At 33.9% G+C, this 18,712-nt stretch overlaps 1 protein-coding gene across 2 annotated transcripts in view; it reads right to left on the bottom strand.

The window, feature by feature from the left end:
- Positions 1 to 18,712, bottom strand: part of LOC148946179 (glucose dehydrogenase [FAD, quinone]-like) — a 104,385-nt gene that overhangs the window by 5,428 nt on the left and 80,245 nt on the right. The window contains exons 7-9 of one of the 2 annotated variants that reach the window (XM_089098254.1): positions 15,459 to 15,764; positions 14,373 to 14,547; positions 11,216 to 11,429 (exon numbers count right to left, since the gene is read on the bottom strand). In XM_089098254.1, the coding sequence (XP_088954380.1) occupies positions 11,216 to 11,429; positions 14,373 to 14,547; positions 15,459 to 15,764 (695 nt within the window). The remainder of the gene's footprint in view (positions 1 to 11,215; positions 11,430 to 14,372; positions 14,548 to 15,458; positions 15,765 to 18,712) is intronic. The other variant, XM_089098255.1, reaches the window with a different exon arrangement.

Here is an 18,712-nt window from a genome sequence, read left to right as displayed (position 1 = left end):
TATCTGTTTTGGACTTTGAGCCTTTAAGAAGATTATTATGTAAATGACCCTACTGTCTAGACCCCTAAGCCGCGCCGAAAATCGGCGGCGCGCCGCCGAAAAAAAAAACGGCGGCGCGCCGCCGAACTTGCATCAGCGCGCTGACGTCGCCGCTGATTCTTTCGGCGGCGGTGTCACTAAAACACCGACGTTTTTTTTTTCTCTTTTTTGGTTATAAAGGTAGACCTCCGGGCTTCAACCGTCCTCCCGGATAATATGGGTTTAAAAACAAATACTGTCATATTGGGCTTGCCATGTATCTTGGTTCATAGAAAGGAGAAGAAGAAATTTTTCTTGAAACAAAAATTCTACCTTCCACTTTAAAATTCTGTTCATTTTTCTTTCTGATTTTTCGGATGAAAAGAGGTAGGTAAAAGAGCATTAGGCAATTCAGGATGTTGTCATAGGCAGCGCAATCGAGATGTCTAAGTAAAGAACAATGTTGGCACAATTTATTATTATTATTATTTTTGTTTTTCTTTTTGTTTTCCATACCAGGGCAATTCGTATCGAAGGAGTTGTCGTAGAAACTTCAAAAAGGGCTCATTTGATTGGAAATTAGAATAACTAGTGCTCTTTTTAATAGTCGAAAGTGATTGGAAGGAAGCTAACACCCCTTCCACGCCCACCATTTCCCCAAACACATCCAATCAAAATTTTAAGATAGCCATTTTGTTCTGAGTATCTGATTTCCAGAGAAAAAATATGTTTTTTGAGGAGGTTACTCCCCCACAACCCTCAGGGCAAGGGCTTTGTATTTATGCCCTGGAGGTATATAAGAACGATGTTGGCAAAATTTCTTATTTATCATTTTTTGCTTTATACCAGGGCACTTCATATCGAAGAAGTTGTGGTAGAAACTTCGAAAAGGGCCAATTCAATTAGAAATTGGAGTAGCTTGTGCCCTTTTTAATAGTCGAAAATGATTGGAAGGCAACTAACACCCCTTCCACGGCCACCATTTCCCGAAACATATACAATCAAAATCTTGAGATAGCCATTTTGTTTAACGTAGTTGAAAGTTCCGGAAATTAGGTCTTAGAGGATGACAACCACCCTCACAGCCCTTAGGGTAAGGGTTGAAATTTATGCCCTGGGAGCATATACGGTGTTTATAGAAAGTGTTGTCGTATAAACTCAAAAAGGGATCATTAGTTTGGAAATCGAAAAGCCTAGTGCCCTTTTTAATAATCGAAAGTGATTGGAAGGCTTGACATTTTTATAGTAGAGATCGATGTGGGTATAATGTATCATTTTTTCGTTGTTGTTGTTGTTTAGACCAGGGCACCTCGTATCGAAGTTGTCGTAGGAACTTCGAAAAGGGCTCATTCGATTCAAAATAGAAAGGGCTAATGCCCTTTTTAGTAGTCGAAAGTGATTGTAGGGCAACTAATCCCCCTCCCCCGCCCACCCTCCCAATTTCCTTTATGTTTAAAAAGTAAATGTTTCCTTAAGATTAAATCAAAATGCACGGTGTTTATGCTAATTACCAATAAGGCATCTCAGCAGTATCCCAAGAACGACTGTGGGTATTATGTTCAAACTTTCAGGGCTTCTTCTGCTCTTAAAATTTGACCAAATCAAAATAGCGTAAGTGTATCCAAGCTATCAAAGAAAGTAAAGAAATTTTTTTGCGAATGTTATCAAGTTTTCCCTTTCTGGTCAACTAGAGGAGGTATGAAACTAAATTAAACACTATTATTTGTGTCCAGATTTTTATAAGAGTCTATGTTGTTAAATTTGCTGAAAATTGTTTTCCAGCATACAAATAGCAGGCCAAACTATAAATTCTTAAAAAAACGAAAAGATTTGAAGTATGATTTTCTTTTTCCCTGAAAAGACTATGTAAATACAAAACAAACAGAAATTAATTAAAAAAACTGTTTCCAAAAAATAAGTTTTTTCAAAGAAAAGTAAAGAACTCCGTTAAACCAAAAATAAGCAAAATTAAAATCAAATAATCTTTCAAGCGTGAAACTACCACAAATCAGCATCGATAAATAAATGAAACCCAAAACGAACAGAAATTACAATAAATAACAGAGTCAAACTCAAAACGAGCAGAAATTAACATAAGTTGGGCTCAAAACTTTTATGCCTTCCCAAGCCCAGAACATAATTTGCACTTTACTGACAAAAAAACAAATGAATATGCATTGTCAGTTCAATATACATATACTTACATTTAGTAATAAAAATTTTAATATTATTTGATTTATTAAATTTATAAAAGTGAAAACTTTTTTATTTTTTCAGTAAAGTGCAAATTATGTTCTGGCCTTGGGAAGGCATAGGGTTTTTGAGCCCAACTTATGTTAATTTCTGCTCGTTTTGAGTTTGACTCAGTTATTTATTGTTATTTTTGTTCGTTTTGGGTTTCATTTATTTATCGATGCTGATTTGCGGTAGTTTCCTGCTTGGTAGGTTATCTAGAGCTAGTATAGAAATATATCTATAGAAATGAATTACAATTTTTTGCACAGTTAGCAGAGCACACTGAAGTTGAAGTAGCCTTAAACTTTGACTTGAAACGTTATATATTGACCACTTCTTTCAGAAAAGAATTTTGGAGGGTTATTCCGTGTTGATAAGAAAAGAGGGCAAAGTTGCAGTTTAGTTCCTCCTGTAGTGTAGTAAGCAGGAGCCCTATGGTGAAGGTGTAGGTTTGTTCTCCCTTATAAAACAACTTATTTCAGCAGATACAAAGAAGAAGCCCATTTGAGGCATTCCGTGAGACCCCAAGGTTCAGTGCTCGTATCAGATCCTGCGAGTGGCAGTTTATGCTCGTCAAGTTCTGGCTGTAACGGCCACATGTGCTCCAGCTAAACCGCTTTTTAGCACGACCGGACTGATAGTGACTGCATTGGCTCCAGGCAGAGTGAACAAACTGACTTTTGTTACATCAATTGTAACTGATGTGATGTAACCGCTGATTTAAAATTGTTGGTGTTGTTAAGCCATGGTATCTTATTTGTTTACAGTGTTTTTTCGATGTTTTTATTTTTTTTTTTTTTCACTTCCTTTTCGTATGTATTTGATGAACATGAGAATTTTGAACCTCAAACTTTGAAATTTATAAACACATTATCCAAAATCATTAACAAGAATGTGATGTTAAACATAAACACAACATAGGTTTCCCTGGGTCTAGTGGCTAAAAATGAGAATTCTACTTGGTCTGATCGACGGTGAACATAAACACTTTCCGCACGGCCCAAAAAATTCCTGTTTTGTCACATTGTTCTTGTATGTTTTTCGCCAACCATTTAAAAATCCTTACTAAAATCGAGGTTGAACGTGCTTGGTGAAGTGGAATTTTTATTATTATTTTGAATCAGAAAAATCGGCGCGCCGTGGGGCGCCCCCGGTCAAAAAAAGGCGGCGCGCCCCCCAAAAAAATTCGGCGCGCCGGGCGGCGCGCCGCCGCAGGGTACTGAATCACACATTCGCCGCCGTCATTTCGGCGTGGCGCGGCTTCGGGGACTACTACTGTCAGCCGTCAAATTAACAGTACCCAATCCATAGGTCTTAACGTAAAATTTAAAAGAAGCACATTTTTGTTTCCTATAACAGGTTCAAGTAAACTACATACTTTTAATGGACTGCACTAAAATTTTATAGATACTTTCTCCTCTATTATTTACAGGATTTTTGGGTGGACTACTTTGACTGGAGGTCAATGGAAAAAAAAAGGATTTGTGTAGAATATCTGTTTTGGACTTTGAGCCTTTAAGAAGATTATTATATAAATGACCCTACTTTCAGCCGTCAAATTAACAGTACCCAATCCATAGGTCTTAACGTAAAATTTAAAAGAAGCACATTTTTGTTTGCTATAACAGGTTCAAGTAAACTACATACTTTTAATGGACTGCACTAAAATTTTATAGATACTTTCTCCTCTATTATTTACAGGATTTTTGGGTGGACTACTTTGACTGGAGATCAATGGAAAAAAAAGGATTTGTGTAGAATATCTGTTTTGGACTTTGAGCCTTTAAGAAGATTATTATATAAATGACCCTACTTTCAGCCGTCAAATTAACAGTACCCAATCCATAGGTCTTAACGTAAAATTTAAAAGAAGCACATTTTTATTTCCTATAACAGGTTCAAGTAAACTACATACTTTTAATGGACTGCACTAAAATTTTATAGATACTTTCTTCTCTATTATTTACAGGATTTTTGGGTGGACTACTTTGACTGGAGGTCAATGGAAAAAAAAGGATTTGTGTAGAATATCTGTTTTGGACTTTGAGCCTTTAAGAAGATTATTATATAAATGACCCTACTGTCAGCCGTCAAATTAACAGTACCCAATCCATAGGTCTTAACGTAAACTGTAAAAGAAGCACATTTTTGTTTCCTATAACATGTTCAAGTAAACTAAATACTTTTAATGGACTGCACTAAAATTTTATAGATACTTTCTCCTCTATTATTTACAGGATTTTTGGGTGGACTACTTTGACTGGAGGTCAATGGAAAAAAAGGATTTGTGTAGAATATCTGTTTTGGACTTTGAGCCTTTAAGAAGATTATTATGTAAATGACCCTACTGTCAGCCGTCAAATTAACAGTACCCAATCCATAGGTCTTAACTTAAAATTTAAAAGAAGCACATTTTTGTTTCCTATAACAGGTTCAAGTAAACTACATACTTTTAATGGACTGCACTAAAATTTTATAGATATTTTCTCCTCTATTATTTACAGGATTTTTGGGTGGACTACTTTGACTGGAGGTCAATGGAAAAAAAGGATTTGTGTAGAATATCTGTTTTGGACTTTGAGCCTTTAAGAAGATTATTATGTAAATGACCCTACTGTCAGCCGTCAAATTAACAGTACCCAATCCATAGGTCTTAACGTAAAATTTAAAAGAAGCACATTTTTGTTTCCTATAACAGGTTCAAGTAAACGACATACTTTTAATGGACTGCACTAAAATTTTATAGATACTTTCTCCTCTATTATTTACAGGATTTTTGGGTGGACTACTTTGACTGGAGGTCAATGGAAAAAAAAGGATTTGTGTAGAATATCTGTTTTGGACTTTGAGCCTTTAAGAAGATTATTATGTAAATGACCCTACTGTCAGCCGTCAAATTAACAGTACCCAATCCATAGGTCTTAACGTAAAATTTAAAAGAAGCACATTTTTATTTCCTATAACAGGTTCAAGTAAACTACATACTTTTAATGGACTGCACTAAAATTTTATAGATACTTTCTCCTCTATTATTTACAGGATTTTTGGGTGGACTACTTTGACTGGAGGTCAATGGAAAAAAAAGGATTTGTGTAGAATATCTGTTTTGGACTTTGAGCCTTTAAGAAGATTATTATGTAAATGACCCTACTGTCAGCCGTCAAATTAACAGTACCCAATCCATAGGTCTTAACGTAAAATTTAAAAGAAGCACATTTTTGTTTCCTATAACAGGTTCAAGTAAACTACATACTTTTAATGGACTGCACTAAAATTTTATAGATACTTTCTTCTCTATTATTTACAGGATTTTTGGGTGGACTACTTTGACTGGAGGTCAATGGAAAAAAAAGGATTTGTGTAGAATATCTGTTTTGGACTTTGAGCCTTTAAGAAGATTATTATGTAAATGACCCTACTGTCAGCCGTCAAATTAACAGTACCCAATCCATAGGTCTTAACGTAAAATTTAAAAGAAGCACATTTTTGTTCCCTATAACATGTTCAAGTAAACTAAATACTTTTAATGGACTGCACTAAAATTTTGTAGATACTTTCTCCTCTATTATTTACAGGATTTTTGGGTGGACTACTTTGACTGGAGGTCAATGAAAAAAAAAGGATTTGTGTAGAATATCTGTTTTGGACTTTGAGCCTTTAAGAAGATTATTATGTAAATGACCCTACTGTCAGCCGTCAAATTAACAGTACCCAATCCATAGGTCTTAACGTAAAATTTAAAAGAAGCACATTTTTATTTCCTATAACAGGTTCAAGTAAACTACATACTTTTAATGGACTGCACTAAAATTTTATAGATACTTTCTCCTCTATTATTTACAGGATTTTTGGGTGGACTACTTTGACTGGAGGTCAATAGAAAAAAAGGATTTGTGTAGAATATCTGTTTTGGACTTTGAGCCTTTAAGAAGATTATTATGTAAATGACCCTACTGTCAGCCATCAAATTAACAGTACCCAATCCATAGGTCTTAACGTAAAATTTAAAAGAAGCACATTTTTGTTTCCTATAACAGGTTCAAGTAAACTACATACTTTTATTGGACTGCACTAAAATTTTATAGATACTTTCTCCTCTATTATTTACAGGATTTTTGGGTGGACTACTTTGACTGGAGGTCAATGGAAAAAAAAGGATTTGTGTAGAATATCTGTTTTGGACTTTGAGCCTTTAAGAAGATTATTATGTAAATGACCCTACTGTCAGCCGTCAAATTAACAGTACCCAATCCATAGGTCTTAACGTAAAATTTAAAAGAAGCACATTTTTATTTCCTATAACAGGTTCAAGTAAACTACATACTTTTAATGGACTGCACTAAAATTTTATAGATACTTTCTCCTCTATTATTTACAGGATTTTTGGGTGGACTACTTTGACTGGAGATCAATGGAAAAAAAGGATTTGTGTAGAATATCTGTTTCTGACTTTGAGCCTTTAAGAAGATTATTATGTAAATGACCCTACTGTCAGCCGTCAAATTAACAGTACCCAATCCATAGGTCTTAACGTAAAATTTAAAAGAAGCACATTTTTGTTTCCTATAACAGGTTCAAGTAAACTACATACTTTTAATGGACTGCACTAAAATTTTATAGATACTTTCTCCTCTATTATTTACAGGATTTTTGGGTGGACTACTTTGACTGGAGATCAATGAAAAAAAAGTATTTGTGTAGAATATCTGTTTTAGACTTTGAGCCTTTAAGAAGATTATTATGAAAATGACCCTACTGTCAGCCGTCAAATTAACAGTACCCAATCCATAGGTCTTAACGTAAAATTTAAAAGAAGCACATTTTTGTTTCCTATAACAGGTTCCAGTAAACTACATACTTTTAATGGACTGCAATAAAATTTTATAGATACTTTCTCCTCTATTATTTACAGGATTTATGGGTGGACTACTTTGACTGGAGGTCAAAGGAAAAAAAAGGATTTGTGTAGAATATCTGTTTTGGACTTTGAGCCTTTAATAAGATTATTATGTAAATGACCTTACTGTCAGCCGTCAAATTAACAGTACCCAATCCATAGGTATTAACGTAAAATTTAAAAGAAGCACATTTTTGTTTCCTATAACAGGTTCAAGTAAACTACATACTTTTAATGGACTGCACTAAAATTTTATAGATACTTTTTCCTCTATTATTTACAGGATTTTTGGGTGGACTACTTTGACTGGAGATCAATGAAAAAAAAAGGATTTGTGTAGAATATCTGTTTTGGACTTTGAGCCTTTAATAAGATTATTATGTAAATGACACTACTGTCAGCCGTCAAATTAACAGTACCCAATCCATAGGTCTTAACGTAAAATTTAAAAGAAGCACATTTTTGTTTCCTATAACAGGTTCAAGTAAACTACATACTTTTAATGGACTGCACTAAAATTTTATAGATACTTTCTCCTCTATTATTTACAGGATTTTTGGGTGGACTACTTTGACTGGAGGTCAATGGAAAAAAAAGGATTTGTGTAGAATATCTGTTTTGGACTTTGAGCCTTTAAGAAGATTATTATGTAAATGACCCTACTGTCAGCCGTCAAATTAACAGTACCCAATCCATAGGTCTTAACGTAAAATTTAAAAGAAGCACATTTTTGTGTCCTATAACAGGTTCAAGTAAACTACATACTTTTAATGGACTGCACTATAATTTTATAGATACTTTCTCCTCTATTATTTACAGGATTTTTGGGTGGACTACTTTGACTGGAGGTCAATGGAAAAAAAAGGATTTGTGTAGAATATCTGTTTTGGACTTTGAGCCTTTAAGAAGATTATTATGAAAATGACCCTACTGTCAGCCGTCAAATTAACAGTACCCAATCCATAGGTCTTAACTTAAAATTTAAAAGAAGCACATTTTTATTTCTTATAACAGGTTCAAGTAAACTACATACTTTTAATGGACTGCACTAAAATTTTATAGATACTTTCTCCTCTATTATTTACAGGATTTTTGGGTGGACTACTTTGACTGGAGGTCAATGGAAAAAAAAGGATTTGTGTAGAATATCTGTTTTGGACTTTGAGCCTTTAAGAAGATTATTATGTAAATGACCCTACTGTCAGCCGTCAAATTAACAGTACCCAATCCATAGGTCTTAACGTAAAATTTAAAAGAAGCACATTTTTGTTTCCTATAACAGGTTCAAGTAAACTACATACTTTTATTGGACTGCACTAAAATTTTATAGATACTTTCTCCTCTATTATTTACAGGATTTTTGGGTGGACTACTTTGACTGGAGGTCAATGGAAAAAAAAGGATTTGTGTAGAATATCTGTTTTGGACTTTGAGCCTTTAAGAAGATTATTATGTAAATGACCCTACTGTCAGCCGTCAAATTAACAGTACCCAATCCATAGGTCTTAACGTAAAATTTAAAAGAAGCACATTTTTGTTTCCTATAACAGGTTCAAGTAAACTACATACTTTTAATGGACTGCACTATAATTTTATAGATACTTTCTCCTCTATTATTTACAGGATTTTTGGGTGGACTACTTTGACTGGAGGTCAATGGAAAAAAAGGATTTGTGTAGAATATCTGTTTTGGACTTTGAGCCTTTAAGAAGATTATTATGTAAATGACCCTACTGTCAGCCGTCAAATTAACAGTACCCAATCCATAGGTCTTAACGTAAAATTTAAAAGAAGCACATTTTTGTTTCCTATAACATGTTCAAGTAAACTACATACTTTTAATGGACTGCACTAAAATTTTATAGTTACTTTCTCCTCTATTATTTACAGGATTTTTGGGTGGACTACTTTGACTGGAGATCAATGGAAAAAAAGGATTTGTGTAGAATATCTGTTTTGGACTTTGAGCCTTTAAGAAGATTATTATATAAATGACCCTACTGTCAGCCGTCAAATTAACAGTACCCAATCCATAGGTCTTAACGTAAACTGTAAAAGAAGCACATTTTTGTTTCCTATAACATGTTCAAGTAAACTAAATACTTTTAATGGACTGCACTAAAATTTTATAGATACTTTCTCCTCTATTATTTACAGGATTTTTGGGTGGACTACTTTGACTGGAGGTCAATGGAAAAAAAAGGATTTGTGTAGAATATCTGTTTTGGACTTTGAGCCTTTAAGAAGAGTATTATGTAAATGACCCTACTGTCAGCCGTCAAATTAACAGTACCCAATCCATAGGTCTTAACGTAAAATTTAAAATAAGCACATTTTTGTTTCCTATAACATGTTCAAGTAAACTACATACTTTTAATGGACTGCACTAACATTTTATAGTTACTTTCTCCTCTATTATTTACAGGATTTTTGGGTGGACTGCTTTGACTGGAGATCAATGGAAAAAAAGGATTTGTGTAGAATATCTGTTTTGGACTTTGAGCCTTTAAGAAGATTATTATATAAATGACCCTACTGTCAGCCGTCAAATTAACAGTACCCAATCCATAGGTCTTAACGTAAACTGTAAAAGAAGCACATTTTTGTTTCCTATAACATGTTCAAGTAAACTAAATACTTTTAATGGGCTGCAGTAAAATTTTATGGATACTTTCTCCTCTATTATTTACAGGATTTTTTGGTGGAATACTTTGACTGGAGGTCAATAGAAAAAAATGTAGAACATCTGTTTTGGACTTTGAGTCTTTAAGAAGATTATTATATAAATGACCCTACTGTCAGCCGTCAAATTAACAGTACCCAATCCATAGGTCTTAACATAAAATTTAATAGAAGCACATTTTTGTTTCCTATAACACGTTCAAGTAAACTACATACTTTTATTGGACTGCAATAAAATTTTATAGATACTTTCTCCTCTATTATCTACAGGATTTTTGGGTGGACTATTTGACTGGAGGTAAATGAAAAAAAAAAAGGATTTGTGTATAATATCTGTTTTGGACTTTGAGCCTTTAAGAAGATTATTATATAAATGACCCTATTGTCAGTCGTCAAATTAACAGTACCCAATCCATAGGTCTTAACGTAAAATTTAAAAGAAGCACATTTTTGTTTCCTATAACACGTTCAAGTAAACTACATACTTTTATTGGACTGCACTAAAATTTTATATATACTTTCTCCTCAATTATTTACAGAATTTTTGGGTGGACTACTTTGACTGGAGGTCAATGGAAAAAAATAATCAGGATTTGTGTAGAAATATCTGTTTTGGACTTTGAGCCTTTAAGTAGATTATTATATAAATGACCCTATTGTCAGCCGTCAAATTAACAGTACCCAATCCATAGGTCTTAACGTAAAATTTGAAAGAAGCACATTTTTGTTTCCTATAACACGTTCAGGTAAACTACATACTTTTAATGGGCTGCACTAAAACTTTTTAGATAATTTCTCCTCTACTATTCATACGATTTTTGGTTGAACTACTTTGACTGGAGGTCAATGGAAAAAAATAATCAGGATTTGTGAAGAAATGTCTCTTTTGGACTTTGAGCCTTTAGGTAAATTATTATATAAATGACACCAAGGAAAGTCAAAATACCGTGCTAAGCCTAAAAGACGTGCATCGACTTTCGGAGATTTAGTTTCTCTATCTTAGAAATGTCACAGAGCCAATCGACCTTACTCTTCAATAAAAAAAGCCTCATGTCACTGAAAAATGATATAAAATCACTAATATTTTAAGAAGTATCTTAAGTGGCAAAGATAAAGTGCTTCAGTAGATACTCAGGGTCTAAAAATACGATTTTCTCAAGCATAATTTTTATATTAAAGAATACAATTGAGGATTTAATTGATCTATTTTTTTACCAATGGGCAAAATTTTACTTAGTAAAATTTACCCAAAATAAGAAGGATCTGAATTAAGTAAAACAGACCTCTTTGTTAGAATGCTCCCTAGCCAGAATTCATTTTTTTTTTTAGATCTTTTACACATAGTAAGGAAACACAGTAGGAGGGAAGGTTCTAAGGAATCACCTTAGTCGACTATCCACCACCGCGTCTGGATCTGTCTCAGGCCCCATTTTGCACGTCCCAACTGGATGGTAGATAGTAAACGGGAGGTAACGGGCATGACACTCCCAAAATTCGTCAGTTTCAGCTTCGAAACTACCACAAGGAGTCAAGACTGGAGTTATATTTTGCTTCTGAAATGCCTCTGTTCGCGAAATGGAAATAGCAAATTTATAACCTGTAATGAGACACTGAAAGTGATTAAAAAAACAACTAAAAAGAAAAAAAACTACGGGGCATCCAGTGGACGTAGAAAACATCCCTGTACCTGTAATAGGGTACACATTAGATAAACCACGTAATATATGCTGTGTCTTAAGTAAAAAATTGACTTTTATAAAACTTGCATAAACCAAGCAAATTAGACTGCATCTAAAACTTATAAAAAGTCCAGGTTGGAAGTACTAATAAAGAGTAATTCACCAACACACAAAAACAGCAGATGTAAGAGGTAAGCTAAAGAATAATTTTTGAAATGATGTAGCAATGCAGAGGAAAAAGTTTTCAATTGTAACTGTAAGACTGATTTAGAGCAATATTATTGTTTAAAAACAAAATTACAGATGAATTGAACTTCAAATATGTCCCAACACGGTAAAAAAGTTGAAAATTTTAACCTGTAGCAAGTAACACCAGAAAACGAAAAAAAAAAACAAACAAAAAAAAAACGGGACAAGATGAAAAATAAACTTCAACTTTGAATCGAGCAAAACCAAACAAGATTTGAGGGGACTTGAAAGTAGTAAAACAAAGTATCCAACTCAATTCACTAAATTAAAAAAAAATTGGGAAGCTGATAGAATTTGGCCCTGTTTTTGGTTAGAATATGGCCTGTGCCTATTCACAAGCCCCTTCAACCACCAGAACCAGATACAATTTTAATCTTATATTACCACCTAAGAAGCATAAGTTTGATTTTTTGATATCTTTAGGCTACGTTTTGAAAAAAAAAATGTCAGAAGACATGAGAATTTCATTTTGCTCTTGCACTTCAGCACCACTACAGGCATGAATTCCTACCAATAGATTTCCACATATTTTTACCCTTGCCTTTTTCCTCAATAATTCTATAAGAAAATAACCAAAAACCATGCCCACAAAAGTTAGCCCTTCCTCCAAACGAAACTTTTAGTCTTAGTTTTCATCAAGGGAGTCAGAACGGAGGAAGAGGAGGTCAGTTTGGGGATTCGCCATTACCCTATAGAAAAATTAATATACATAAAATATTTTTTTTTGTTTGGAAAATAATATAGTGTCTGTCTGGCAAAAAAAAAAAGATTATTCCCTTGGTAAATTTTGCAGTCCAGCCAGAAACTCCCACTTTATCCAGCCATCACCAATACCACCATAATAAAAAAGAAGAAGAAAATAGAAACTTTACAGCTGGATAATAAAAGCTAAATCATAGGAAGATTAACTGACCTAAAAAAAAGAAAGCTAACATTACAATGCATTTTTATGCAAAAAACTCAAATCAGTAAAAAAAAAATTAGCTAAAGAGATTCACATGCTTTCTAAACCTTCCGCATAAGTGGAAGGTATAGGACTAGCCGACGTAAAAAAAAACATTGAAAAAACTTCAATTATAAAAAAATATCAAGAAGCTTGAAAAATCCTATTTGAAGTTTTCCATAATGTTGAAGATCTTTAATACCTTACATATACACTAACTGGTAATATACATATACCTTAGTATCTATACACAAAATTTCAAATAATATCTGTCATAATCACTTTTTATGAAACATACAGGTCTTAGAAAAAAGTTTCCAACACATACATAGCTGCGAGTTGTTAACTATATCCTGGGAACTTCGGTTAATTTCACCCGAGACTACGATTATGGAAAGTTCCGCTAACCTTTTTGAACTGTAACATGAAGGAGAACTACCGTCAAATGATTTGTTCACATAATATGCAGTGAAATGTCTCTGTTTTCTATCCTTGCTACCTGTTTTTAGTCACCACTGATTATATAGATAGCTTCACAAGACTTGCTTTAGTCATTAATATTTACATACACATAAAAAATAAGTCACAACAACCATATATCGCCAAAAGCTAACTCCGAAAGATTAATATACAAAAAATGAGGATAATGCAAAAGAATTGGATTCATCGTTAAAAGCTTCATTGGAGTCAGGTATTTAGGTATTTTCCTCAGGGCGATAAAGACTAAAAATTTGAGAGGATACGAACTGCAAAAAATAACACGAATATATAATCGCGAAAAATCAACCAGGATCGCATGAAACTTATCCTCGGAAAATGTGGTTAGGCTATAGACTTGGTCTTTTTTAAATCGAATACATAACTACTCCGCACTTTTTCGCCTTCTATATTAAAGAATGAGGTAAAGTTCCTGCCCCCCCCCCCTCAGATGGACACTCCCGTAAATGTCATTAAGTAATTGCAAGTGAATAAATACATAGGAAAGCTCACATTTGTAACTAATTGCTTCTGCATCAAATATCACAAATTAAACATTAAAGCGTACTGCACTGTAGAATAGCTTAAAAGCAGCAAAATATGTTAAAGCGATGAAATAGAAGACATTTAGTTTGAGTTGTCTGTAGTTCAGTAGCGGTAGCAGTCATATTCTGATAATTTGTAAATTATTTTGTGACTCTCATTTCCATCTCCAATTATATTTTTACTTCACTTTCATTTTGAGGTGTGTTTTTGCTGTTGTTGGTTTCTTTCTAGTGATGAAGGAGACAAATCGAGCGTTGCTTCACTGTCTTCCTTTGTTAAAAGTTTGTGTTTTGCTTACGGTGTCGATTGAATAAAAAGTTCAAGTTTGGAGTTTAGATTCTAGACAAGCTATAAATATTGAATACAAGCTGTCCGAATTATTTCCACAGAAAAAGTCCTGGCTTTTTTTGCAGAGGGGATTCGTCATAACAGAGCAAAACTTACAGATTATTTCACGGCAGGGACCGGAATGTACGAGAACATGTGTATGTGCCCTGTATACATGCCTGACTCCAGCCACGTCCCAAGTGAAGTTCTGAACAATAGGACAATATGAAGTTGATATTTTAGTTTCATAAACTGGTCACTTTTAGCCAATACCATAAACTTTGACATGCATAAGACATAGAATTAAGGTTTTGAATACCTTCTCTAAAAACTTTGATGTCGTCGGGATGGGATAAATACTTGGGGTCTATAATTGGAGGGGCAAAAGGGTCAGCACTCCTTAAGCTTACACGACCTCGAGACTTAGGCCTTACCAAAGTTACATCAGCCAAGGCTGTTTCTACTCCACAGAGCTCCGACATTTGTTTCCAAGCCTAGAAAAGAAAACTTGTCAGCAATGTGAAAAATGACAGACTTTTCAAACCTCCAAAGATATATTGAGAACGAAACACGTAAGAATTTTTCTCAATTTCACCAGAATTTGTATTGAAAAATATACAGACATTATGGAAAAATTTAACTTTGACCAATTTTCTTCTAGACAAAGCCTATAAATTGCAAAAAAAAAACAAAAAAAAAAACAACAACAAAAAACAAAAAAAAAAAAAAACGAAACAAGAGTTGAAGCTCGAAAAAGTGCTAATAATATTAAGGGCCGAATTCTATCGAAAACCCCACAGTTACCAGACAAAATATCGCTTTGAACTCCTTAACCATAGAAATAATCTTGATTTTAAAGTTAAACGGGGTCAACTAATCGATCCGTGCGCTAGCGTTGACTAAGCAACGAGCGATATGCCTCACTACATTATTATTTTGTTTAGCATAAATTTATTTTAACAGTTTGTTTTATTATTTAATTTTATATTATATTATTTTAACATGCGTTATTTATTTAATTCTTCTTGGTCATTTATGTAGAAGGGGTAGTTGTTAAAACTTGAAACATATATCAATTAAACGTAAATACAGCCAGCTGTCAAACGACTACGATGTGCGGTTTCATTTTTTAGAAATCGAAAGAAAATGATGTTGGTAAGAGTCTGAAAAAAATAACTCTCCAAATTCTTTTTCTACATGGCTTTAAAGTTGAAAAAAGTTGAATAAGTGTTTTCTGAAAAAAATCCACCCTAGGATTCCAACCTACTTTGGGCTTCAACCGGTCAAAATGAAAGCAACGGAAAGAGGTAACGCAGTGTAAAAACGATTTAAGTTCCAATTCACTCAGACCACGTGTCTTCTAGGATTCAATACCTGATTCAAATACCTAACACACATAGCTTACCTCATCTGATATCCCTATGCTAGGCTTTATTACAATTCCATAATCAGCAGTTAAAGAAAGGCCAAAGAAGTGTATCTGAATATCCGGCCAATTAGGATTTTCTGAGTATTTCGACGCAGTAAAGGACATTCCCTCCACATTGTTGGATGTATATGGACCTTTTCCGTTAAATAAGAAGTCAAGATGTGCCATGAAATTTAGCGGATGAGGGGGAGCGACAGCATTGTCTTTATGTAGCAACGTTATCCCATTCCCTATATGGTCTTGAAGATTATGGCCGACTTGAAGATCTTTTACAATTTCGATCTGAAAAATAATTAAAAAAAGTCTGAGTCCTTTGAAGGGAAAGAGATAACAGAACCATGAATTGTTGTCTTAAATGCTTGGGACTATGTACCCTGTTCCCTACCATGCCGACTAAGCAGCCAAAATTGTGAAGCAGTAATTATTTTTCAGCAAAAGGTACTATGCAAAAGGAAATTATAACTTAAAAAAAAAGAAAAGACTTCAACGAATTAGAACAAATATTCATTAATTAGATGCAAACGAAAAAAGGAGACAGGAATATTTCCTCGATTTGTATTTTAACATACTATAATGGACTAAAAACGAAAATTTTAATAATGGCCCCCCCCCCCCCACAAAAAAAATATTTTCGGATGAAATATTAATTTTTATTAGATTATTTTCCATACCTTCTTCGATATTAAATTATAAAAACAGAGGCATCTGATAAATGATTGTTTTATAATTTTTCACTCAAATTCGACTGTTTACGCCCCCAGTGTATCAGTATTTCTGTCAAGCAAGAATAAGACACATCATTTTGATGGAATTGGTCATGTGTAGGACTAGACCAATATATCTAGACAAATATACACTGGAATTTCACGTGTAACTGAAATAATTTTTTCGAAAAATACGACTATATTTCCTTGTATAAACAATAGAAACCTATTCATGGTATAAAAAAACTTCGAAATTCTACTTTAACAGTATTTCTTCTACCGGATTCACACTCTAGCTTTGAATACCTTTTCATTCAAGTTTATCAAGTTAAAAGTAAAAATCTGCTTGACAAATTTTGAGACAAATTTTAATTTTTGACTTATCATGTTTCTTTTAAAGATGATTGGCTATTCCATTTAAAGAAAATGAACACAACGAATATTAAACATACAGATGTTTTCAGCATATATCCATATTATTGAGAAAGATTTAAAGATAGTCACTGCACCACAAAATATATGGCTTTGGCGACCTTCAATCGTAAGATAACAATCTTACTTGTGACTGGAACAGAACTTCTTTAATCTAAATAGCTAGTAAAATCATTAGTTTCACGATTGAGATGATTAGTTCGTATCCGGATTGTCGTTGGAAGACACAGCGACAGTTTCATTCAGTTCCAGTCGTGTCTGTAATTATAATTAAAAAAAAAAAAACGAGTTTTTTTTAACTGAAAGTAAGGATCGACGTTAAAACTTAAAACGAACAGAAATTATTCCGTATATGAAAGGGGCTGTCCCCTCCTCAACGCCTCGCTCTTTAAGCTACAGTTTTTTGTTGTAAAAAAAAAAAAAAAAAAAAAATTTGACACAAAAACAGAGTTGTGAGAAAGTCAAACTTTAGCGTAAAGAGCAAGGCGTTGAGGAGGGGACAGCCCTTACATATACGGAATAATTTCTGCTTGTTTTAAGTTTTAACGTAGTTCCTTACTTTCAGTTAAAAAAACTTGTTTTTTTTATTAATACATTTTTGTATTAATGCAGGTTTTGATTTTGGCTCACCGTAAATAAATAATTAAAACAAAATTTGCATATTAATTTTACTTTGATTTGGTTTAATGGCTTTCTCGAAACTTGTTTAATTTTATTTACCAACGTTTTATTAGTAATAAATATACGTAACTTACGAATTAACTTACGTAACGAACTTCTATATTCATATTTTTTTATTACGTATATTAGGGGGTTCGCCCTAATATACGGGTTAATTCGGTTAATTGGGGGTTCGGTTAATTGATAAACCTGCAAAAATGTGTTTTTTTTTTATTTCTAATGCTTCAAGAGACCATTGTGTGAAACCTTTATCAGAAGCTTCAGCATAGTTGATTTCCAGATATAAAATATGTTTTTGAGGAGGACACCCCCCACCAACCCTCAGGGAAAGGATTTTCAGTTATGAGCTGGGGGCAGATAATTTTTTTACAGAAGCCGTTGTCGTAGAAACTTCAAAATAGACTCATTCGATTAGGAATTAAAGGGCTAGTGCCCTTTTTAATAGTCAAAAGTGATTGAAGGGCAATTATCCCCCCCCCACGCCCATCATTCCCCCAAACACATCCAATAAAAATTTTGAGATAGCCATTTTGTTCAACGTAGTTGATTTCCAAACAGAAAATACATTTTTGAGGAGGATACTCCCCCACAACCCTCAGGGCAAGGGTTTTAAGTTATGCCCTGGGGGCGTATAAGGTTTTTATAGAAGGCGTTGTCGTAGAAACTTCAAAACATTCTCATTCGATTGGAAATTGAATGGCTAGTGCCATTTTTAATACTTTAATGTTATTGGAGTGCTTCGTGCCCCCTCCCCCCCCCCCACGCCCATCCTTTCTAGAAACACCTCCCATCAAAATTTTGAGAGAACTGTTGTGTTCATCATAGTGTATTTCCAAATATGATCTATATTTTTGAGGAGGGCACTGCCCCGCAGCACTCAGAGCAAGGGTTGTATGTTGTGCCCTAGGGATATACAAGGTTTTTATAGAACGCGTTGTCATATAAACTTCAAAAAAGGCTCATTCAATTGGAAATTAAAGGGATAGTGCCCTTTTTAATAGTCTAAAGTGACTGGAGTGAGACTAGCCCCCCCATCATTTCCCCAAACACATCCAATCAAAATTTTGAAATAACCATTTTGTTCAGCGTAGTAGATTTCCAGATAGAAAAGATATTTTTGAGGAGGACACTCCCCCACAACCCTCAGGGAAAGGGTTTCAAGATATGCCCTGGGGGCATATGATGTTTTTATAGAAGATGTTGTCATAGAAGCTTCAAAAAGGCTAATTAGATTAGAAGGTCAAAGGGATAGTTTCCTTTTTAATAGTCGAAAGTGATTGGAGGGCAACTAGCCCCCCCACGCCCATCATTCCCCCAAACACATCCAATCAAAATTTTGAGATAGCCATTTTGTTCAGCGTAGTTGATTTTCAGATAGAAAACATATTTTTGAGGAGGACAATCCCCCACAAC

Source organism: Artemia sp. Qi Xiang Cuo, chromosome 12, assembly GCF_049724085.1.
Source record: "Artemia sp. Qi Xiang Cuo chromosome 12, ASM4972408v1, whole genome shotgun sequence".
Taxonomy (NCBI): Eukaryota; Metazoa; Arthropoda; class Branchiopoda; order Anostraca; family Artemiidae; genus Artemia; species Artemia sp. Qi Xiang Cuo.
The sequence above is the reverse complement of the archived record's forward strand: the minus strand, read 5'-3'. Positions and strand labels throughout refer to the sequence as shown.